The sequence below is a fragment of the Ammospiza nelsoni genome, chromosome 2 (genome assembly GCF_027579445.1).
Source record: "Ammospiza nelsoni isolate bAmmNel1 chromosome 2, bAmmNel1.pri, whole genome shotgun sequence".
NCBI lineage: Eukaryota > Metazoa > Chordata > Aves > Passeriformes > Passerellidae > Ammospiza > Ammospiza nelsoni.
In genome coordinates, this window is record NC_080634.1 from 58,333,974 (window position 1) to 58,359,344 (window position 25,371).

Sequence of the window (25,371 nt, forward strand, 5' to 3'; positions counted from 1 at the left end):
TAAATAAATCCATAACTGTCTTGAATCATGCCACATCAGCTACAATTAGACACTTCAAACTAGATATAAACTTGAGCAATTTTTCAGGGTGGGACTGTTATGTTTTGGTATATGAACAAAAAAAACCACATAAAACCTCAATTCTGTAAATAATGTCTCCTTTGTACTTCATAAACATACTAAATATATCATAAATATATTTTGCATATGTTCACTCAGTCAGGTGGATACTTGTGTTCCATCACAGTAGGATGAGCAAAAAAAAGTACCCAGTTATGCATCAGCTGCCTTTTCTGTCTTTTCTTTAAAGCTGGAAGTTTCATATTCAGTAACTGCTATGACAATATGAAAGCTGCAAAACCCAGGGCTTAAGTCAGAAATACCCACAGTTGTTCTAACAACATTAACATCACATAGTATATGACGTGCAGGCAAAATATTTTTATTCTCCTTTATCTCATTAAGACTTGGATCACAACAAACTTACAGAACTGCCCCACAAGTATCAGGAAGGAAGAAATGACAATTACCATAATTTCTCTGATGATCTTCAACTGCTCCAGTAGGAATAAGAAGGAATTTCCTCCTATTTCCCCAAGGAGGCACTTTACCTGCTCCCAGGCTTGGTCAGCTCTGCTGGCCTGACTGCCCGTTTTGTCAGGTGAGAAAACACATCACCAAGCAGAAAGGAGAAGCAACTGAAGGCAGGACTAAATTGCATAGAGTACAAAAAAATGTCCTTAGGCCCCTATTAATTTCTTGAATGACTACTCATGGAAAAATATAAATAGCTGCCAAACTAACCAAAATACTGACACCTGGACGGTCGCCTTTTCCCAGTGGTGGAGGAGAAGCCAAGGACCCTATCACACTTGGCAGTACACTGGCATAGATACCAACCATATGGATTGCTATTGAGAACAAAACCTACAAGTGGCTGCACTATGTCAGACTAAAGCCTGTTTTAGCCCAGTTTTCTCTGGTGACTGGGAACTGTTTCTAAACCCAGAAACTTCACATGTCTGGGAGAACGCTAATTTTTGATCCTTTGACCCTCACATTCTTTCTCTTGTCTTGTTCTCTCCTCCCATCATTCAAGTATTTTTCATTTTTGTTTCACTGTACCCCTTCTTTTCATCAGGCCAGTTGTGGGGCTTTGTCAGGGATGCCTAGGAAAGAATAATACTGGGAAAAATATATACAATGCCTGCTCAAAGTATTTCTTCAGTCTCTAACCAGTCTTACTGCCCAATGACTTCTAGAGTTCATGTGGTTTCTGGAGGTAGTCTTGATGCTGTGAAATACAGAGGCTGCACAACAAGGTCAAATTGCAGCTCTAGTTCTGTACATTCAGTACTGACTCACACACAGACCAGTGTTTCACAGCCTCATAATTGCACTATTGATATTTTCAAATGCTCATGCCTTTTTTTTTTTTTTTTTTGCATTTGTACCTATTACAACTGTTTAAGTGACAACAGGTCACTTATTTTCTACAGTAGGTAAAAATTACATCATTTGCAGAAAATCAGTGGCATTGTTATTTTCGCCTCTTAAAAGCATTACAAGGTTTCCACTCAGTAAGACGAGAAGAGGTTAAGAGAATTGTCTTCTTCCCCCACTCCTCATTAGTATAGAAGCAGAATAAGGGCAGGCAACAAAAAATACAATTTAATAAGAGCAGTGTCTAATCCATTCATTTATTTGTGGGTCATGTTGCCCTACTACTACTGACTGATAAATCAGGATTGGGGATGAAGAGCACAAGTTCACTTGGGTCTGTGACAAAATAAGTACTATTTTCCTAGGCTGGATCATCTTTGCAAAATAACTATTACATAAACCTAACATTGTCTGCTGCCCTGCAACACAGGGTAGATTGACAGAAAAGTGACTACTAGTTAAAAAAAAATGAAGGAATCCTTATATAAAGGGAGAGGGTTGCATAATTTACTGTTTTGAAACAAAATCAATAAGTAAGGCACAAGAAATTTAGGATCAGAAAAAATAACATTTTGGAGTTTGTTTACATTTGAAATAGACATTCTGTAACTACTATGTATTAGTATATCTCAGAGAACATTGTCTCAAAACACTGCCTCTGTAAATCATCATCATTCCCAACAAAATGCCAGAAAACAAGCAGTATGGCAAGGACTGGGGAAGGTAGGAGGAAGATGTATGATGACACCTGAGGAACATGGATGAGCAAGCACTCCAAAAAAGCAACTGCAGTTGCCTTTCTTTCTGAAATTGTGTAATATTCTGTAGAACTAGACAGTTGATTTCTTTTCCCAAGAATGTTTGTGGTAGGAGTACCACACACAGCTAATGCAACAGTCTCCCAAGAAGCTGTTTCTATCTGTGCTGTTCAAAGCTGGTAAAATAATTATAGCTGTAAACAGCAGCTACACATTTAAAACACCATTACAACATGATGATATGCAAGCTCAACATGCTAGGATTTCAAAACCAAGTTGTTAGAAGACAACTCCTATAAATTGAGTCATTCTGAATATCTATAAGATTCTCCTGATAATGCTAAAAATTACAATACTGCCTCATTCACTGGCAGTGTGACTTTGTGGGATATAACCTTGGTTTACACACAGTTCATGAAAGCCATTATCTTTCTGGGCATTAAAGGAATATTCCCATAGTCCCACCCCAAGCATTATTTTAGTTTTGTGAAAAGCTAGATCTCTGTGCTTTTCCAGGATACACCTTTTTTTTCCTTTGACACCACCAAACTCTCAGGGGCAGCTTTGTTCCAGGTATGGAAAGCCTGCTCTAACCAAAGCACAAGGTCTCCTTGCTTACAGCTCCAGAAGAGAGATTTTGGCATCCTGTGTGAGGGGGTAGCACTTTATCAGCAACAGAAATACATCAAGGAGATGAGAATTCAGATTTAAAAACCAAAGGCTGCCTGCTGGGGAAATGCCCCAGGAAGATGAAGTTCCAAGGGGCTTGCTAGAGAGTCTAGAGTCTGATGCTCAGGGAAGTCTGTAGTGTTGGCTCCCCCAGCTGTGAGAATGAGGAGAGAGAAGTGTGGTGAGAGAGCCTATGAGCACTATGAGATGAAGAGAAAGGGACTCAGTGTCACTCACTGTCAGCTGAGGGTGTTGGTTTTGTGATGAAGACAGATGTTCACACAGTGCAACACTGAGATTATACAAGTAATGTCTAATAATCCTGAAATTAATAAATAAATAATGGACAAAAAACTTACAAAATTCTCTTTTTGCTTTTCATATGACAGCTTTCAAAGAGGCAATTTTCTTTATTGTAGCAGAAGTCAGAGGAATTAACTTTAAAAAAAAATTGTTAATAGAAAACTTCAAGCTACAAATCTCCTTCTGCAGCTCCACAGAAAGCTATTTGTTACCTCCTAGGAGATTCCTGATTTTGTACCATAGCGAACAGATAAAGTGAAAAAAACCAGGTCAGAGGTGGATATGGACTCTCTCAATCAGGAAGAAAAAATAAGCAAACAAACTAGCAATGAACAGGCTAAGCATGAAAAAATGTAAACAGACAAGCAACTGTAACACCAAACCCAGTCATTTATTGCCTCTCTACTACTTAAATAAGGCCTTTGGCAAGTATTAGGGACAAAGCAGTACATTTCCTCAGTGTTGAAATTGGTAGTCTCAGAGGAGACAAATTAAAGGTCCTACCAGCCAGGTTGATAAGAATCAGCTAAAGAGAGAAAAAGGTACTCTTGAGGTTAGGAGTCTTATCAATACTAACATTATCTAAGGCCTGCAGCACTGCCAGGTCTCATGACATTTCCAACACATTTTCTAAAAAAAACAGCAAATAAAGCTCTTTTCCAACAGGGCAGAAATCTAACATGTAGGCTATCTTATGCCTTCCATATGGTGATAAAAGTCCACTTCTATAACTTTTCTGCCACAGCAAGATTATGATTTCTGAGTTTGCCCACAGAGTTTCTCTTTTTATTCACTTTGAAACTGACTCCTGCAAGCCTTACATGTCAGTCTTGTACTGGCCAAGACAGAAAACATTTGATTTTCCTCTGCCCCTTTGATCCATCATTCAAGGCTCTGAATTTGCAATACTCCAAAACTCTGAACCCATCAAATGTGATCAAATCCATCAAATGCTGGTAGGTGGGCGAACTGCAACAATCAGCAAAATATCTCACAGAAGACAAACACAATTTGTGAAGTCATGATCTGCAATGCCCAGCATGGCTAAGATTCCTGGGATTTCTCAAGAGTCATAAGGAAAACCAAGAACTCTGGTACAAGCCAAAAGCACACTTCTGTTTACTCATTACTTCTACAAGCTGGGCATGGACATCATAGGAGGACAAAATACAGTCATGGGATTAACTCCCGTTGTTTTGTATCAGGTTCTGCTCTCAGGAGAGAAACTGACAATAAGTACATTCACTTGCTCAGACATACATGTTAGACTATTCATACAATATCCTAAATAAATAATCACACTCTAAGGGCACCAAGCACATTTACACAAATTCTCAAAAAACTAACTCCAGTTAATGCTGGCCTACATTAAATCCATATCCTTTTGCTATTGTACCACTGCACCTTCCCTGTTCTTACACAATATTTACTATAACCAGCACCATAGGCCTTGACTACATTCACCTTCAAGCAGGAGCCATTGCTTCTTTGTGTGTTTCAACAGCTACCAATGGAGTCTCACACCGATTACAGCTCCTGGAAAGCTTGTACTTTAGGCTGTGTTGTATTTATCTGCCAACAAACCCAGTTATATTTCTAAGATAAAAACTGTTTCTATGTCTTGAACATGGCAGCATCCAAATTATCTTCAACACTGAGTTGCAAGCTAGTATTTAAATTAAAATTTACTGTTTTATTCCTCTTGACAACCATTTTTCAGTTAGGATTTTGCTTTTGGAGTTTAATTAATATATGTTAACTGCTTGAAAGAGGATAAAATCAAACGTGCATTTAGCAGCTTTATACCATCCCATGTTATACCATAAGAAGCCTGTCTTTACAAAAAAAATTACTGATTTTATCACATGGAGGTCACTGGTTTTCATCACACTTACAATGAATTTCAGATATTCTAACATATGTATAATCAACATGTGAATCCTTTTTTTTTAACTACAATATCAAGAAATTAAGGAAGTGGTATCTACAAACAGTTTGAGTGTTGTATTCTTGTGTCTGCAGTCACATTCATACACTCACAATTGGTAACATTTCAATACTAAATTCACCCTATATTGTCTGTCTACATGCTCAAAGCTTGGGCAACATTAAATACTCAGTTGCTGCCCCTGGAGCTTCCATATAATGCACTTCCACAAGGCCTGCACCTAACTGAATTTGCTCTTACATGAGAATGCATTTCTTTAGTGTATCATTCTCAGCAGACTACACAGGCTCAGAGCAGCAGCTTCTGAGTATTTTTATTGGGGGGAGGAGCAGGTCACACTTTATACTGGCACAAATGCTTGGTTTTCACAGCTTCTGTCACCACTGACAGCACTTTCAGGTAGGTGCAAGCAATGTCATAAACAAACAAGAGCCACATACACATATTTGGATTTAAATTGCTTGCTCATCCTCATATAGGACCAAGGAAAGCCAATCCTCATTTCTCTTTTCCTTTAGCTTAGTGTCTTATTTGCTATGTTCCTTTCACTTTTAGCATAAACCAGCCTTCAGGCACTAAACAACACTAGTTGAATCACCAAGCACTGTTTATCACAAGCTTTAAACAAATAGATTTCTGTATGGAAAACTGATCTAAAATGATCAAATGCAAAAGGAACTCAAATTTAGTTTAAGAGAACTTGTCTCACATACATCTTGATTTCTGAATATTTTGACTGTAAACATCATTCAAGATATTATAGATACTAAAGATTTTACATAGGCTCAACCAACAGGGACACTTCATAGACGAAAAATCCACGAGGTCCTGTTAGGTAAAACACCATAATTTCTGGTTCTAGAACTCTCCGAGCTGTGAATCACTAAAGGCTGGAAGAAGCTGGAACAGGTTCCTCAGAAAGGAGGCAGGTGCTCATCTCTGCAAACCTCCATGGTTAGGTTGGATAGGGGTCTGAGGAAGCTGTTTTAGTTGGAGATGGCCCTGCTCATTGCAGGGGTGCTGGACTAGGTGAGCTTTAATGATCCCTTTCAAACCAAACTGTTCTATGATTCTATGAGAAGTATTCTGGGCAGGTACCACTGCGCTTTTACACTACTCTTACTCTCATCTCAAGATATCTGCTGCTGACCCCCCCTGAGGACAGGACACCAGCCAGATGAACTTAGGTGTGATCTAGTATCACTCACAATCTCTCTCAAACAGCATCATGTAGAGTAGCAACACTATCATGGCATTTCTAGGTGGTTTACAACTAGCCCAACAATAAATGTGATTAAAAATGTCATACATAATACTAAGGATTTACAACATAAATTTCAAAGTTTGACAGCACCTTGCCAATGTAAACATCTTTTAAAGATGTAAATCCAATGGTTTTGGAATGTCATATCTCATTTACTTTCTTTACTTACTAACTATGACTAAACCTTACATATTTTAATTTAGTAAGATTCAAAAGGATCTTCTTATGCTAACATGCTAAATAAAAACATAAAAGACATCATCTTTGCCTCAAAAGCACTTGATGTAGGCAAAGAAACAGTAGATTAACAGAAAAAATGAATACTACATAGCCTGAATTACCTGAGAGGTAGTTTGGAAAAGGTCATCTGAGTTCCACAATGATTTTGAGAAAACAGTGAATAAGCAAATAGTGTAACTGATGGCTGAGAGTCCTCCTTTATGTGCCCCATGGTAACCAAATACCATGACTCAAAGAGTGAATCCATATCCAGTTTGATTCCATAAAATGGGCTTAGAACTTATCTTGTCAGCATATTTAAACAGCTCATACCATACAGTAACTAATTCTTCTGGCTGAAGCAAAAATACGAACAATTGAACACGTGGCCATCTTTCACGGAACACGGAGGAGGCACCAAGTGAAGAGAGACAATTCAACCCTTCAAACACAAATGACAACAAAACACAACCAAGAGTGCACCCTTACAACTAAAAAACAACTAAATGGAAGTATCAAAATTCTGATTCATTTTAGCAGCTAAAATCTCAATATCTGATTTACATGAGACACTGCATAGCCATGAATCTCAGTCTTGCAGTGGTATAAAATGCCAGTCTCTAGGAAGTACTCCTTCTTACCTTAAAACTGCACCACAATTCACACAGAATCAGACTGAACAGGTTTTACCAATTAAATAGGAATTGCAAGCTATAAAACACACCTTGGATTCAGTACAAGTCTGCAGACTAACACCAGCCTTCTGACATGCTTAGGCCAGTGTAATAGAAGGAATCTCCATTTTACAAAAAATTCCCTGCTGCAGAAAACAAAACCCAAACCCTACCTCTAGCCAGACACAAACTATACACTTTTGACAGTATCTGATGCTGAAAGGCAATTTAAAGATGTCACATACTAGAAAAAGCAGACATCTCCATGTTTAATTGTCCAAAAAGTACCTTCGAGAAGACATTTTAAACATCCACTAGCATTAGAGTTTTGTTTAGGAAATTCTTTTAAGGAAAAGTAGGAGTTTGAAACTCTTTCACACCTTTCACATGAGCCATCTCCTCTCTGTGCCATTACCACGTAACAAGTGTATTCCAGTCCAATACTATTTAATCCATGTGCACCAGAGATAATACTACTTTTTATGGACTATTTTTATGACTGCTTAGTTTATGCAATTGAAATCAAGTAAAAAAGATCTGGAAATGTGTAACAAACTTTCCAACCCAAAGAAAAGAATTCAAACTAAAGGTAGACAAACAACAAATTGAAACAAAAAAAAAATCTAAAACAACATTGCAAAGAACATTACATTCTAAACCTCTCCCTCATCAATCATTTTATTCCCCTTCTTTTAAATAAAAAATAGTAATAATTTAAACTTTTGGGCACAGCAGATAAACAGTTATGAAGTTATTTTTTAATGTAATGATATTCTACAAAATATTTTTAAAAGGCACTTTTTTAAATTTACCAACTTCTTAAGAAGCAAAACTAAAAATCTGCAGTACTAAGTAATTTCTTAAGTGCTTCAAAGAAAATGTCTGTACTCACCAGTGCTGCCACTTTCTGATTTTTCTTCTGATTGGTTTTCTGGGAAAAAAAATAAACAGAAAAGTAATCACAATGTTTCTGTGTTGATTATTTGAAATTACATCCAACAACTGGGTTGCAAAGTAAAGAATGATAGATTATGATAAAATCAAAATCACTGGATTTGATTAATGTTTATAAATATACCTTCTGAGGAATAATTTGCTACCAGCAGCAACAAAAAAGTCCTTTAGTGCCCAAACTCCCTCACAGCTTAAATGAGAGAACTCTATTGCACCTCTGACTGAGCTCTGCAAGGACAAAGTTACACATTTATATAAAATCAGTAGCAGGATTATGCTCAAGCAATGTACATTATTCATTTATCTCACTGGTTAGCCTAGACAAACATTTTTGGTTATTACAAAAATAATCAGGGTTCTGCAAAAGAATGTTGTTAATTGGCATTAGGTAATTTTTTGATCTTGATCAACCTCTTCTCTACTCTTTTTACAGGCAATGGAAGAATTTATTTCTTCAAGCTTTTTCCTCTCTGATTATTTGTCCTACAATGATACTATGGTCCATTGGTATTTTTGTCAAGTACAACAAATACATATAATCAGAAATATCTCCTGTTCCATGCAGCAGAGAATCATATGTAGGAAACAGACACAGTGTTGCAAAGTGACTTGCTAAAAAATTATCACTCTGGTGAATGGCAGAGTCAGATTCGAAGCAGCTTTCTGCAAGAAATTCCAATCCCACATTTCAAGAAATGGCTGCCAGTAGATGCATTGTGGTAACCTGAGTTACAACCCCTACCAAGCCCTGTAAGATTAAACCCCTCCATTAATTTGTCAGTATTATATTTGACTGTTCCTCCTATATTTCTCCTTTTTATGCATCCTCTGATGCAGAGAACAAAAAGAACATTTTCACTTCCCTGAAACACAGTTAGAAATGGTAAAACATACTTGTCCTTTGCTTTCAACTCAGGCAAGTTACAGCTGTCATTACAAGCTATTTACTTACAGGCAAGAGTGAATTACTGCTCTAACTCAGAGAGTAATTTTCAAGTTCAGTTAGGTTGATAATTTTTGCCATTTACAGGCTGGGTATTAAAAGAACTGAAAACATGAAATATTTTAGAAAACCTTTTTCTTGCTGGCTTTGAAGGCTTCTGTCCCTCTTTTCTCATTGAGATGGCTTGAGAGCCTGAGGACTAAATGCAAACATAAAAACCAGTATCTTCCAGCTCCTTCTTTCTTTACACAGGTGGCTGTCATTAGTCTCCGCAGCTGAAGGCACCTGCTTTCTCTATGAGAAACAATCATTATATGGCTCCTTCCCAGCCATGAGTATTCACAAAGTGAGTAAAGATCCCTGCCAACTTTCAGACGTACATCCAGGATAGCCTGTTTGCAGAAAACCAAGTATTTTCTCATTGATGTAATTTTTGTGCATATTTGGCAGATTTACAGCATGACTTAAAATAAATGCTCAACCAATTCCTAACTCAATTGCAGCTTAATGAAGGAAACATTCAGTACACACACAAGAAGCAGAGAGGATGAAATGAAGAACATACAAACATACAAAGATACAAACACCTGTCTGAAGTGAGAAGCAAGATGGAACTGGCTTAAAGCTGTTTAATTCCAACTCAGTTTCAATGGAAGACCTGAGTTACCTCACCGAAACTATTGCCAAATACATCACACTTGAACATTGCTAAGAGCATCTCTGATTCAAATGGCAATAAAGGTACTTCATATCTACAGGGAAAGGGTGTGTGTTTGTATCTGCCCTCAACAGCAGGGACAAAAAAACAGACAAAATTCAAATAAGAAAGTGTCATTTTTCTTCCTCATCATTAGACAACTCAGTTTTGTTATGATTAGGTCACAAGCTCTGCTTTAAAAATCTTCTCAGCATTAATATAATGAAGAAGGTAAAGGCAGTTGTACTACATCTACTGAATATACTTAATTAATGCAGACCACAGCTGCTCAGCCTCCTCTACAACATGCAGGAGTTGATAAACATCAACAGATTTGGGCTGGTTAGTTGGGGCTTTTTGTTGTTAGTGGGCTTTTTGCTGTCATTGTGGCAGTGGGTGGTGGTAGGGTGTTGGTTTTTTACATATACATCAGTGAGACTGGAAACAAAAGGTATTTTAAATCAATGAAGTTTGCAAAAAGACTCTTCCCATCACACGGAGCCCATTCTAACAGACCTTGTATTTTGTGTGTTATATCCTCAATTGTTTAAATTTGTACAGGAATTAACAGTCTATAGTTTTAATAACAGAAATGAAAATAAAATTAGCTTATCCCTGCCAGCCAGCTGAACCTGCTTTACAGTACTTTTTTAACCCTCCAACAAGCATAAGTAATTAAATAAATATCATTTCCATTTTTTTGAAATGGAGAAATGGGTATGATGCAAGCAACTGCAATTGTTTTCTAAATGGACTGTATATCTCAATATTACACACAAAATTTTGAGCCATCAAAGTGATATCTGTAATTAAACTAGCTTGAGTCTCAAATTCTCTTTTTCTGATCAAGGTTTTCATCTTTATGATTCTTAAAAATATTTGGAAATGTGCAAAATGCCATAGTTTTGAAAGGCTGCTGTTGCTTCTATTACTTTTGATCATGAGGCTGCTGATAGGTTTTCTGCTTCGGCTAACAGTCCAGAAAAGACTGAAGTACAAAACAGAACAAAGAAGCATTAGGTTAGATCCCAAAATCTTCTGGAGACTGGACTATGTGGTGAAGTGACAGCCTGAACAGAAATAATTGGAAAGTACTGTTAATGTAGACAGGTGAATGTCAAAACTCCTCATCAGGCTGCACTAAGATGGCAGAACAGTGAGGGTGTTTATTTCCTAAATAGCAGTCTGATGAGGAATTTCAGAATTCAGACACTTACCTAACAGAACTGGAAACAGTATTACAAGGCATCAAGATTCTGAGCACACTATATTTTACTGAGAATAATTAAGTGCAATTAAAGAAGAAACTGCTTTAATGAAAGGTTTTTATTAGGGTTTGTTCTCTTCACATTTCTTTAATGGCTGAACATAGCTGATATTTAAAAATATATATATACAAAATACAGAATAAAAACCTCTGAATATTCATTTTTGCTGGAATACAATTGCACATTGTATGTTATATGGTAGGTGTGATTCATGTACGAACTCAGAAAAGGTCCTTTCATATATGAGAAGCTGTGTAAAGGAGAAAACCCCAACAATTCAAAACAATGGGAGAATTTTCAAGGAATGAGGGAATAAAGGAGCTGTTCTTGGGTACATAGGCAGCGTTACATGAATTATTGAACAAGAACACAAAAAATAATTGAGTGTCACTAACTGAATTTCTGAAGGAGAGAAGGCCCAGGAAACTGAAGAAAAACAAAGGATTAAAAGCCAGCAATGTTCTGTGAAGCATGAAGCAGTGAGACAATCCATGCATGAATGCTGCTCAGAAGCAAAGCTCTGATATGTGTTCTGTCAATGGAATTCTCTGAACACTTTTTACTTTCAGTAAGATGGAAAGAGCATGAAAGAATTTAAAGATGCAAAAATAGACATTACGGCTATTCACTTATGGAGGGGGAGTTGTGAAGATATATTCAAAATTTAAATAAAATGAATCACCTTATCCAACTTTACAGAAATATCTTACACTTTATCTGTGTCTACAGTGTAAAATCTTCTCCTCCACCCATCAGTCCTTTACAGTCTGGGATGCAATTGCCTGCCAAGGTCTGTGTTTTCACAACTCATATTAGCAGCACATTTTTCCAAAAACCAGTTCAATAAGAAACTTTTATCATTATCTCTAGCAAAGCTGCAATTTTATTTCCATGAAGATCCAGCAAACCTAAACTACGTGTGGGCAGAAAAAATTAAGCAATGGGCAATTAAAGTAGTAAGGAAAGCAATGTATAATCATAATCAGAAAAGTCTGCAGTTAAATGTTTAACAAAAGTGTCTTCCCATTCCTTCAATGAGGAAAGAAACTGTTAAATTACAGTATTATCTTATGTTAGGATGTCTGCCAGCAGGAAGCTCAGAAAACAATTTTAACCAAATATACCCTATGTATCAGAGCCATGAATTGCCCCTAGATAGTTTCTAGCTATATGCACATATGAAGAATTCATTTTGTTCAATAAGACATATTAAAATATATGCAAAATCTTCTGCTTCTCACCCACCAAAAAACCACAGCTATGACAGCTGATGACAAAGATGAGATAAAACGACTGGAAGCACAAATAGCATTGTAGCATAGCAACAGTTGATGTACATATGGTGATGTTTATGGAACAGAATGTAGTTCATATTTAATGCAGAAATAACACCAAAACCAGCCTAGACAGCAAGACCTAGACAGCAAGAGACAAGTGTGCTTTGGATCCCTCTGCAGATATGACAGAAGCCATGCTTCCCACCAGCTCTGCTACACTCATGCTCAGGAACGCCACCACAGGCCTCAGTGATCTGCCCAGCAAGGAGACAATGCAATGCTCACATGTGCAACAGCCTTGCAAAGGGACTTTGCAACTACCACCATCAGAGTACTCAGTATTATTCACCAGGGCTATTTCAAATCACAGAAAAAGGAAAAGAAAATAAATGGGAGAAATCCCAGAGCTAATCCAAGCAGAAGACGTAGCACATGTGAAAGCCAGCACAGGCCAGATTTTTAACAGTATCTGGGATGGAAGGCACTTTATCAAGCTTCCTTTTAGCTCAGATCCACATTTTGGACACAATAAATTGCACCTTAGAAGAGTCTACTGCCCATTAAGAAATACGGGACCACAAGAGATTCAGACATTTACAATGAAAGAACTAAAGGATTTCTCCCAACACTACAAGTAGGAGAAGCATAGTTCAGTTAAGACAAAGCAAAATAAAACCTACAGAAAATCCATTCAGAAGACTAGAAATTACATCATGCAGAAAATATTAAATTACTTGTCAAATTTGACCTTTTTTTGCTTGCTCTAAATGACCTGATGAGTCAATGCGAAGTGCTGAATTATCCAGAATATATAAACTGCCTACAGCATCTTCCAAGATCACAGCATATTTCAGAAAAGCCATCAAAAAGACAGTCACTCCAACATAAGGATCTCAGTGTTAAAGGACTACATAGAAAATAGATCTTAGGATATTCAATGTGTTTAAAAAAATGGTGGAGGGGGGGAAAAAAATCACAAACCCACAATCAAACAAAAACCCCACCCTGTCCAAAACAAACCCAACTGCTTTACGCCATTTGCTCTGGTTGATTTGAGTCCTCAATAAGGGTATGACTGAGAGCAGTAGTGCATGAAGCACTTTTTATCCATATTTCATTTGCCTAATTCTTCAATTGCACCCTTCTAGATGACATCTGCAGTTCCATACCAGCTTAATCCTTGGCCCATGGCTGAAACTGATATATTGCTTGTGTTACATGGTGCAGATTAAAAAAAGAAAAAGGACAACATGCTTTTCAGAAAAAATATGCTAATTATAATGTGAAGACTCATACTGATCTGTGAACCTAGGAATGAATGAATTTCAATTTGTTATTATTGCCTTACTCTGGATTGACTGATGTGCAAAGATATGTAAATTCTTACTGACTGTGTTTTCATGGTCAGTATAGTGGGTTTTTCCATGGGGATTTTCTGGCATCCAATACAGCAGCAGCCTTTCCTTCAGTTGGGACATCTGTACAGTCCACCCTTCAGACACCTGTTTTTCCACCAGCCATAGTTCACTTTGAAATTTGTTGAAAATGGACATGGAGCTCAAAACATGCCTACACATTTAAGCACGTGAGTGTAACCTCAGAAATATGATGCCTGTAAGGAATCTGACTGGAATTTGGAATATTTGTGTCATGTTCATTTTTCAAAGCAAAGAAATTCAAGCAAGAAAAGCACAGTAAAGTATATTTTTGACTGTACTGTCACTGTACCAACTTAAACAGAACAGCAAAATATTTTAGCCATTTTGCATTTAAATTAGTTTCAGGAAAACTCAGTGACTGTATGTTATGCTTGCTAATCTCAAACAAAAACAATTTTGACAGGGTCTATGCTTAGTCAGTGCTTCATCCCAATCATTTCTCATGTAACTAACCACCCTTTGCTCCCAGTTAAAATAATAACTTCTACTCAGTAAATCCACAGTCCTCAAATAACCCTTTCTAGTTGCTGGGAAATGCACAATATTTAACTGATTAAATTTTAAAAAATGAACAGAGGAAAAATCAGCATTCTTACAGAATTGTACTCACAGCAGAGACCAATTTAAGGAGAAAAAAACCAAATACTAGTTCATACAAAAAATACGTGGGAACACAAAACCATGCTTTTTCAGTCAAAACCCTAAAGGAGAATGTACACAATGTACTGCACTCTGCAGTGCATTCCACATTCCCCCTGTTCTCTCCAGCAGACTCAGAGATGAAATGTACATGATAACCCCAGAGAACTTAAATCAGCTGCTCAATCACACAAGTAAACAGACAGACACAAAAAAATTACAACAGCGTTATCTACGCAGAAAACACCAAAATCTGACTTAAGAGTCTTCTATCTTTTACAGCACTGAATTATTGAAAGCAGACATACTGGAAAAGTCATAACAACTTTAATTCTAACTTACCTACTGAAGTTTCTGTGAACACTGTTAAGGTCTGTCCTCCCACACTTTGCAGAAGAAATGGATGTTCCCTTGGTGCACTGACTGAAGCAGGCTTTCCTCCAATATCACTGATGCTTGCAAGCTCTTCATTCAAAGTAAATGACACCTAACAGTCACAATTGCCACAGTGTTACCAAACAGACTCAATTACACTGTTTCCCAAGATATGGGGAAACAAAAAGAGAGAAAACACAAGTAGTATAGCATATTCCTATTTCAAAAATAAAGAGTAATATAAGAGTCCTTCCACACTGATCTCTTGTCAAAATACAGAATTCAAAGCTTTCATGTTCTAAACGAAATTTACTCAGCTTTCAAAAAGTTGTAAATTACCTCCTCCTGAAGTCAGAGAACAACTTGATTTTACTTGTTAAAATATATGGCATAACAGGTTTTCAGCCATTGCTCAGTATGAGTGCTGAAAAATGTTTTGCACAGCCAGCTGAGTTCCAGAAAAAGTGCTGAAGTACCACACCAAGTGTTACCAGCCTGGGACTCCTGAATTGTACAGCCCAGAAGAGGTTTAAACACAGCTCCTTTGCCATGTTCACATTGTACACTCAATAGAGAAGCTAAGGAAGCTTGAAGAGGGATGCTTCACACCAGCACCACATGCTTTTCCTGCGCATCCTCCTCAGCCTTTTGTACTAACACATCTCAAAGTGTCTGAAGAGAAAGTAAACAAAGTGAGGGAACAGAGAGACCTGATGCAAGTCCCACAGGCATCTATGGGCAGAGCTACTAACAGAATTCTCTCCTCCTGATTCTGCGGTACAATGCCTCGCTAGAGGTATAACAAAAAATATGTGACATTAGAAACCAGCACATTTTAAACACATTTTAGAATTCAAAACATAAACTTTAGCAATTACTTACTTCCGTTCTTCCTTGATTTCTGAAAAAGAAAATATTTAATATTTAATAAATACATAAATATTTGTTATAATAACTAATTCTATAAATATTAAAAATATTTAATGCTTCCATAGCCTAATTCCTCAAGTTTAGCTTTCCTGATAAAAAAAAGCTAATTCAAATTCTAGTTTTTTTATTTATCTTCAGGGCTATTCAACTTTTTGTTAGGCTGATGCCCAAGAATAAGTGGGAAAAGTCAGCATGTGAAAACAGAAGCAGCAAAATAACACATGTAAATAAAACCAAATTCTGCAATTAGGTTTCCTTAAACCTAGGAAATCAAACCTCCTGTAACGCAACAGAATGACTCCCCAGTATAATTTTGTACAATTTATATTCCTAATCACTACACAAGCAAACACTGATCATGTATCAGAGAAATATGCACACTGTTGGCAAGAAAGAGGATTATGTCTTAGAACAGGTGCAACATATTCTTATTTTACATAGGTAACTTCTAAGAAATGCAACCAGTAAATGTAAAGGCTTACTTGACAATCCTTAGTTTTCCCACTTCACCTCTTCCTGAGGCTTTACTCCACTGTTGAGACAAGTATTTGGGGACCTAAGAGAAGACAACAGAATTCAAGAAGAGCAGATTTTAAAATACCATATAAACTGTGTATGGGTAAATACTTTAAATGCTTTTACCTTGACCACTTCAGAATAAAGTATGAGCTGAATATAGTAGACAATAGAGAGCCATAGAGGGTTTTGATCGGCAGGGGCCTTAACAGACATCTAGTCCAAACCCCCTGCAATGAGCAAGGACATCTGCAATTAGATCAGTTTGCTCAGAGTTCTATCCAACCTGACCTTGAATGCTTCCAGGGATGCCACATCCACAACTTGTCTGGGCAACCTGTGCCAGTGCCTCACCACTTTCATTATAAAACATTCCTTCCTTACATCTAGTCTAAATTTCCTTTCACTTAAAACCATTCATCCTTGTCCAACTGCTACAGGCCCTACTAAAATGTCTGTTCCCATCTTTCTCACCAGCCCCCTTGAGGCACTGGAAGGCACCTGTAAGGTGTCCCTGGAGCCTTTTCCTCTCCAGGCTGAGCAGACCCAGCTCTCTCCATCTTCACAGAAGAGGTGCTCCAGCTCTCTGATCATCTTTGTGGTCTCCCTCACACCTGCTACAGCATGTCCACATCCTTCTTATGCTGGGGGCCCCAGAGCAGGACACAGCAATCCAGGGGGATCTCAACAGAGCAGAGCAAAGCAGAGCAGAAGGACAGAATCCCCTCCCTTGACATTCTGCCCACACTGCTTTTGCTGTAGCCCTGGACAGAACTGCCTTTCTGGGCTGCAGGTGCACATTGCCAGGTCACATCCAGCCTCCCACCTACCAGCACCCCCAAGTCCTTGTCCTCAGAGCTGCTCTCAGTCTTTTTCTCTGATACTATCCACTGATACTGGGGGTTATCCCAACTCAAGTGCAGGACCTTGTGCTTGGCCTTGTTGAACTTTATGAAGCTCATGCAACCCCACTTCGTGAGCTGTTATACAGATATACACATATACATAAATACACATATGTGTATATATTCAGTTAGAGAGAGCAAAGAGAATAATGTAGCACAAAAAAAACCACCAATGTAGAGTCTCAAATGAGAGAAAAATCTTAGTAACTTCAATCTCAAATGCTACTATCCAATCATAAAAGGCAGAAAAAGATCAGCATCAAATTCTTAAACTAAGGAGTGTCAATATTTTATCAGATAAAATTGTACTTTTAAATATTCATTAGAAATTATCATCTCTCTGGGAAAAAAAAATCAACCAACCAATCACAGTGATGAGAAGTTAGGCAATTTCTGGAGTGAAGGGAAGGCTTAGAGTCAGGGAACCTCAAACCTCAAGACCACAGCCTACTGCCACTCTTCCAACAGCAGAACCACACTAGGCAAATCTGCCTCCCATCACTCATTCCCAGCTCTTCACTGCACTGGGCAAAGTCTCTGTGCAGCTGGCCAGTATGTGGAAAGAGCAGACTGATCTAGCTAGGAGGAGTGGGTGACTTCTGTGCTTTAGTTGGGATGATTTTGTGTTTAGCAGGTGGAACAACCAGAGCAGCACCCCAAGCCATTTTCCAGAACAGCTGCACAAAGTCATGATTAGTCCAGGGACAGAAACAAGACCTGCATAAATGGAGAATTAAAAGCTGCTGCAGTGCTGTTACCTCACTTATACACCAATTCCTTCAGCTGCAAAGGCTGTGGTACCTCACCTACACACCAATTCCTGCAGCTGCAAAGGCTGTGGTATCTGCAGCATCAAGTGACCTGGGCTCAAAATGTACAATAAAGGCCTCTGGCAGCACACTCCTCAAAACTTTAGAGCCATGTTCTTTACTGGCACAGCAAAGTTTGTCCTGGCTCACACAGTCCACAGCTACTGGAAACATCTGTGCCCATGTGGAAAAACAGCGTGAGGCACAGCCAGTAGTGAAGAGAAATACACTAAGATATGCCTGCGGCATTTTCTGTTTCAAGCAGCAAAGAAGCACTTGGAAGCCTAATTTTTGTCTTGCACAGAGTAAAACTAAACAAAGCTGAGGAGAAAAAGAGCCTGTTCCAATAACTTACTGACAAAGAACAACCTCCTAACTTCCTGAAGCTCAAATTAAGTTAACACTACCTTTGCACTTATCAGTTCTTCAAGAACTCCACCTCTTGGAACTGGTGCTTAGTTAGTACTTTTAGCTTTAGACTCATAGCACCCCATGAAGTACATGTAGAAAAACTACAAAATCCAGACGCCTCCAACTGCTCAGACAAACTAAATGATAGTCCAGGTTCCCATGAAGTTCAGACAACTTTGGTCAAAAACACCACAAAAGCACAACAGAAAGCCATGAATTGGCACAATCTATTGATATATATATTTCCAGTTTTCAAAGTGGTTACTTTCTACAACAGATTCCATGCCAGATCAGATACTGTTTTCTTTCTAAACTCAAGATAAATGCTGTGACATGCTTCAGCTACTCAACAGAAGTATTATTACATGCTTGCACCTAATCTCTATTTATACTGCCAGATAATCAGGTAGATGCACATTCAGTATGAGTGGACAAGGAGTGAAGGGCTCTTATGGTGTTAAAATCATTGACTTGCTGTATAATACATTCAGAGTGGGAATTAAGTCAGATTAAGAGGTTGCAGATCAATCATACTGCATAGGAAAGTCTCAAAGAGTGCATTTAATCATCTTTCTGCTGGCCTACCTGCAGTCAAAGGCCATGAAGAGAAAGACAAAGGGTTATGCAGGGCTGTGATCAAAGGATTACTTCCAGCTATCCATAGGTACTTCAGCTAAAACCAGGTGCTACTCACACACCCACATGCTAATGACGTAAACAATCAAGAAAGACTAAAGCCTTAAATGCCACAGACATCTTATTTTGCACCTTTCTTTTAACTTTAACATAATAATTATGGTAAAGAGTCAGGTTTCAAAATCTTAACAATCATTGAAAGAATACACAGAAATCAAGAGCAACCTGTTTTTACAAGGCAGAATTTTCACAGATCCCACAGGAGGAGTTTGAGAACTGCATATGCACAGAAAGAGTAACCTGTGAACAGAGTGCCTGCCCAATGAAAGGCAACTGAACACAGCCTTTCAGGACAAGTGGTCTTTATTCTGGGGTTTGTAGGTAAGAACACTCTTCTCTCCAAAAAAGAAAAAAAATGACAGTTTGATCACTAGAACAAATCTGACATACAAAGGAGCATCACTCCAAGCCCTCTCCCCACTGCTGCTCTCCTCTTGCTACTCACATCACAGCACTGCCCAGGCTGCAGCACACACAAGGCACTCTACAGGCAGTGTGGGACACGAGGGCCCCTGCTCCACTCATCTCTTCAGCCTGGGCACAGCTTCCTACCCCCCTTCAGAAGGGAAAACTCAAGCAGCCCCTCTCTGTAACAAACTACTTCCACTTTTCTGCAAAAAACTAAATTAGCTCTTTCTCTATATAGCAATACATACACAGTGCATACAACAGAAACCAAGGCTGATGTCAGAGTCTATGTTTAAATTTTTCTTTGAAAATACAAAGAAGAATTAAAAAAAGATATCCTCTTTCTAGCTATAGAACAATGCAGCAGATTAAATTTTAAAATCTGACCAACATACTCAGGGAACAAGAAAATTAACATTCTAATTGCTAACACTAAATGAGCTTCACTTCACCACAAGTACATAACCAAATAGTCTTACTATTTCTCTACCTTAGCTTTCACTGAAAATACAGAAATAAAAACCTAGTGCCTTTCTGGATTTGTACTAAAGTAATTCACTCTCTTTATGGTACCTCCTTTTACTGCTTATGCTTCTAAAATACTCACCGCTACATTTTTTTATTGCCTGTTAAGTAGTCTCTCTGGAATACTTCCTTTGCTAGCACAATGGATGCTAAAAGGAAATCAAATAAGCCAGGTGTTTTATTCCATCAGAGCTGAATGCTCTCTCCCCCAAAGGAAGGATAAATTCATCCTCGTTGTCCCAGCTAGTGAAGAAAAAAAGTACAGGTACCATGCACTGTCTTGCCACTGAGTTGGAAGTCCTACTAACAGATGTGGTTGTTTCCAAGCTCAAGTCCAAAGGAAATCAAAGTATAAAATCCTGCCTACCCCATGTTATGGTCTATCACTGTTAGCATCTTTTCAGTATTCTTTACTATCATTACAATACAAGCAGACAGACATAAGTTCGGAACACATGCATGAAGGACTACATCAACATTTACTTGGAAGAGTAATACTCCAGCTTTCCTTTCAGTCCTGTTTTCTCATTAAACAGAGTGGCACCAACTGTAAGCACAAATGTGCCTGAAAATTCCTTGCTTCAGGAAACACCAAACTGTATCAGACTAAAGGACAAGCAAGTTCAGTGTCCTGTCTCCAAATGCAGCCAATAGCAGCTCCTTCAGGAGGAACATACGAAGAAAATTTATTTCCCCAGCACGCTCTTCTAATTTCTAGGGTGTTTTAGCAGACATGAAGTTTGGCAGCATATTACTTTTTAATCTCTCAATTCAATTTTCTTGCCTGAGTTTGACTAACTGTGTCTGAACTTCTGTAAAGTTTTGAAATTCAGAATTTCCAGCTGCAAAAAGTTCCAAAATTTAACTACACATTGTGCAAAACAGTACCTCCTTGGCTCATGCTGAGCCCCACCAATGAATTAATCTGACACACCTCTAATTCTAGTGTTTGAACTGATTCTTTCTTGTTCATCTTTACCTATTCACTTCTTCCTTATCCACCCCTAACATTACTCATTGCTTCAGAGCTCTACAAGACTTCCAAATCAATCCTCTTGCCAGCCTAAAAGGTAACAAAGCATTTAGGAGTTCCCTCCACAGCCATCATTCCTTGTTGCCAGGAGCAGACCTGGTGCTCTCCTCTGTTCTGTTCCCAGGTGCACTGTACACTTTCCATAGCACGGGGGATGACACCATGGCTACACAGAGCATTCCAGACAGAGGCAACACCATGGTACAATAATATTTTCTCCTCTGTTTTCTGTGTCTTTTGTAATCATGTCCAATGTTGACTCTGCTCATTTGACATGTTCTTATAGAGTTGTCTCATTGTACAGAAAAAAGAAAACCACTCCTCCTGAATGACAACAACCAGCAGAAACCCAACTGCTGCATACCTATAATTAGGATTGTTTTTCTGTGTGCACACCAGATTAGATCTTTCAACCCTTAATTTCATCTGCCATTTTGTCATCCCGTCACTCAGCATGTCATGGTCTAGTTCTGCAGCTTTCTGCTGCCAGCAGTCACTGACAGTGCCCAGGAAAAGCAACCACAATTAGAGCACTTGCACAGTGCTTGTTGTGGCTTTGTGACACCACACACTCAGGTGTCAGTACAGAGGAGGAACCAGATGCAGCAACCTGCCCACCAAAAATTCTGCACAGCAAAGCAAGTCTGAAATCCACAACCATTTTTAAGGACCACAGCAAGAAGAAGTTTTGGTAGCTGAAGTATCATAGTGTTACACCCCCCTCACCGCCCAGGAAGAGTATCTGGGTACCACCCTGTCCCCACAGGGTCTTTGAAGTTGATGTCTGAACCTGTCCCTAAAGGAGGAATGGGAGGAAGGAACTGCTTCTCCCAAAAGAGAATAAACATAGGTCTAGAAAAAGAGGAGCATGCCCAGAGGGGACTCAAAGCAGGCAGGGCACATGCTCCCCCATCAGCTTCAAGCTCCTCTTTCTGAAACAATCCCTGGTATTGGCAGCAAAATGTCTTGACAGCAAAGACACTGACTCCAGGGAACAGCGCAGGGCCAGTCTGTGAGTGGTGGCACCAGACTGGAGCGTGGTCCTGCACCAAACAGGTCTGATTTGACACCCTCAGTACCTTCTCACAGCCCCTCCACCAGAGCTGTATTTCACCAGCACTAAAGAGAGCTGTAATGACAAGACCCTGGTGTTTACTTTCCTTGTTGGATGTGGACAGTTTTTTATCAGGACGTGAATCTGGGCACACTCAAAACTTTTTCCAGCGCTCAAAGTTTTCAGGAAATAAAAGCTACACGGCCATGTTTGTTGCTCATCACAAACAAGGACAAGGAAGAGATGCCAGAGTGGTGAGACATTGGCACAAGTTGCCCAGAGAAGCTGTGGGTGCCCCATCCCTGGAAATGTTCAAAGCCAGGCTGGAAAAGCCCTTGAGCAACCCGGTCCAGTGGGAGATGTCCCTGCCCACCGCAGGGGGAGCTGGGACTGAATGATCCTTAAGGATCATTCCAAGCCCTCGACATTCTGATTCTGTGTAGCTCCCCAGCAGCCCAACTTTCCCTGCGGTGTCTCCTTTACTCAGCGGGCATCCGGACCCGGCCCCGCGCAGTCCCCGAGGAGGGGAACAGGCACAGCGGCCGTCCCGGGCCACAGGGCGAGCCCGACGCGGGCAACCCCGGTCTCACGGCACCCACCCCGGGCACGGCGGGGCGGGGACGCACGGAGGCACCCGGCTGCCACAGGCCGCGCTGGGCCGGGCCCGGGGCCGCGGCGGCGGCTCCTCACCTTCACCAGCCACATGCCCGTGTTCTGCTTGGCGCCGGTGAGGTCCAGCTCGCCCTTGTCGCTCATGGCGGGGCAGCGGCCGGGCCGGGCCGGGCGGCGGACGAGACGAGAGGCGGCGAGCGCGGCAGCGGAGCGCACCGGCACACGGCGGCCCGCGAGGGACAAACCTCCTCCGCTCGCACTGCACGGCGGGGCGGGCCCTCCCTGAGGCAGGGCCGCGGGTTCGAGTCCCCGCCCTGGCGGGACCGTGGGAAGGAGCGGGAATCCGTGGTGGCCGTAGGAAGTTCCAGTGTCACAGGATACCCTGGGTTCGAAGGCACCCATAAGGATCATCGCATCAAGCTCCCGGTCCCGCACAGGACGTGCTCAAGTGTCACACCACGTGCCTGAGAGCATTGTCCAAATGCTTCTTGAGCTCTGTCAGGCGCTGCTGTGCCCCTCTCCTGGGGAGCTGTTCCAGTGCCCAATCACCCTCTGGGTGAATTACCTATTCCTGATATCCAGCCTAAACCTCCCTTGAGAAATTTCAGGCTGTTCCTCCAGAATGGTCATGAGAGAAAAGATATCAGTGTCTGCCCCTCCTTTTTCCCTCATCAGGAAGCTGTAACTGCGATGAGGGCTCCCCTCGGTCTCCTCCGAGCTAAACAGACCAAGGAAGCTCAGCCGCTCCTCATACAGCTTCCCTGCAAGACCCTTTACCATCATTGCCTCCTTGGGCCGCTCTCCAACAGCTCAATGTCTTTCTTACACTGCAGCACCCAGAACTGCGCACAGGATTCAAGGTGAGGCAGCATAGCGCAGAGCCGAGCCGGAAGTTATTCCCTCCTGGTACCAGAAGAGTTATCCCAGCATAAATGATTAGGGGAACTGGAGGAGAAGCCTGGACAGAGGAGGCACTACCATGACAGTGCCCTTCTGTTTGGGAGGGAAATGGTGGCTAGAGGAGCAGCTCCTGTGAAAGGGATCAGAGCATCATGGTGTGCCCAAAGGCCACAAAAGTGAGGAAAACACAGCTGGTGAATGAGTTCCTGGGAATAAAAAGTAAAGATTTAAGCTTAGCTTCCCAGAAAGGGAACTCACGAAGAAGAGTTGAAGCAGGCTGTCTGAAGATAGGAGTGCATCTCAGACACTGAAAATGTCCTATGTCAGGAGAGAGAAAGCACCTGCCCATCCTACTTTGAGATGTGGGATTTGGCTTAGAAAAACCTAAGTCCTTATTTTACAGCTGTCTCTATCCCTGGGGAAGTTTTCCCCATTTGCAGTTTAACCTTGTTATCTACCTTCTATCCACTCTGGGCACAACAAAGACTTGGACACACTGGAGACACGGGCACAGGTTGCCCAGAGAAGCTGTGGATGCCCCATCCCTGCAGTGTTCAAGGCCAGGTTTGCAGGGCCCTGAGCAACCTGATCTAATGGCAGGTATCACTCTCCACTGCTGGGGGTTTGAGCTAGATGATCTCCAAGGTCCTTTCCAATCCAAACCACTCTATGATTCTATGGCATGGAATGCATTTTATTATCTTCCTCTCTTCTTTACTTCATCCTTTTACTGAGATATAGCCCTTTGATTTGCCTCCTCTCATACTAAATAACTTCAGTTTGTTCAATTCTGTCTCATAGGTCTATTTTCTAGACCTCTGGCTTATGTTCATTGCTCTCTGAATTCCCCCCAGGAGAAATTTACATCCTCTTTGAAGCTTGGTTGTTCAACATTGAAGGTTATACTCCATCTGAGTCTGTACCAGCAGCAAGCAGAGGGTTTTTCTGGTACAATATGCAAGAAATTGCTCATCTAGCTCACAAAAAAATGATCTCAGTATTATATCTCAGATATGAGAGTCTGCCTTTCTAATTATAGGCAATCATCTAGGTAACCAAGGAGGACAACATTTTTATATGTATCTGAAGCAATAATGGCTAACACTGAACTATTATGTTGACTAGGGTTAGTTACATTTAAAATTAATCACATTTTTAAATTGCTTTTGTTTTTACCTTGGAACTGTGTTTGTCTGCAGAACTCAGCTGGGAGGGTGGACAGGTCATAGGTCTTATATTGTTAGTCAACTTCCACTGAAAATTCAGTTTTCTTTAAGACAACCTTACATAGACCTACTAGAGGCTCCTCAAATGCTAATAAAAATGGAAGTGGGTGCATCTCAACAGCAGTAAGACCAGCCTCATTTTCTAGGACTGTGTCACCCCAAATATTGTAGGTCTAAGACCTTTTGGTTTTGTTCACCTGGAAAAAGCGTGGATCTACACAGACAAACACCATTGCTTTACAGTCTGCTTTGGATCCTGCTCATAAGATCATAGAACAGTTTGGGTTGAAAGGAACCTTAAAAACCATCTAGTTCCAAACCCCTGCTCTGGGCAGGGACACTTTCCACTAGACCAGGTTGCTCAGGATTCCATCCAACCTGGCCTTGAACACTTCTAGGCATAAGGCATCCACAATTTCTCTGGATGATTTATTCCAATGTTTCACTATCCTCATTTGGAAATATTTCTTTCTGAT

The 25,371-nt window shown here is 40.1% G+C and overlaps 1 protein-coding gene across 1 annotated transcript in view; it reads right to left on the reverse strand.

The window, feature by feature from the left end:
• Positions 1–23,008, reverse strand: part of GTF2F2 (general transcription factor IIF subunit 2) — a 78,004-nt gene extending 54,996 nt beyond the window's left edge. Inside the window, exons 1-5 of the mRNA XM_059466474.1 lie at positions 22,848–23,008; positions 16,283–16,356; positions 15,753–15,771; positions 14,838–14,982; positions 8,171–8,209 (exon numbers count right to left, since the gene is read on the reverse strand). Coding sequence (XP_059322457.1) covers positions 8,171–8,209; positions 14,838–14,982; positions 15,753–15,771; positions 16,283–16,356; positions 22,848–22,913 — 343 coding nt within the window. The 5' untranslated portion in view covers positions 22,914–23,008. The remainder of the gene's footprint in view (positions 1–8,170; positions 8,210–14,837; positions 14,983–15,752; positions 15,772–16,282; positions 16,357–22,847) is intronic.
• Positions 23,009–25,371: the final 2,363 nt, after the last annotated feature.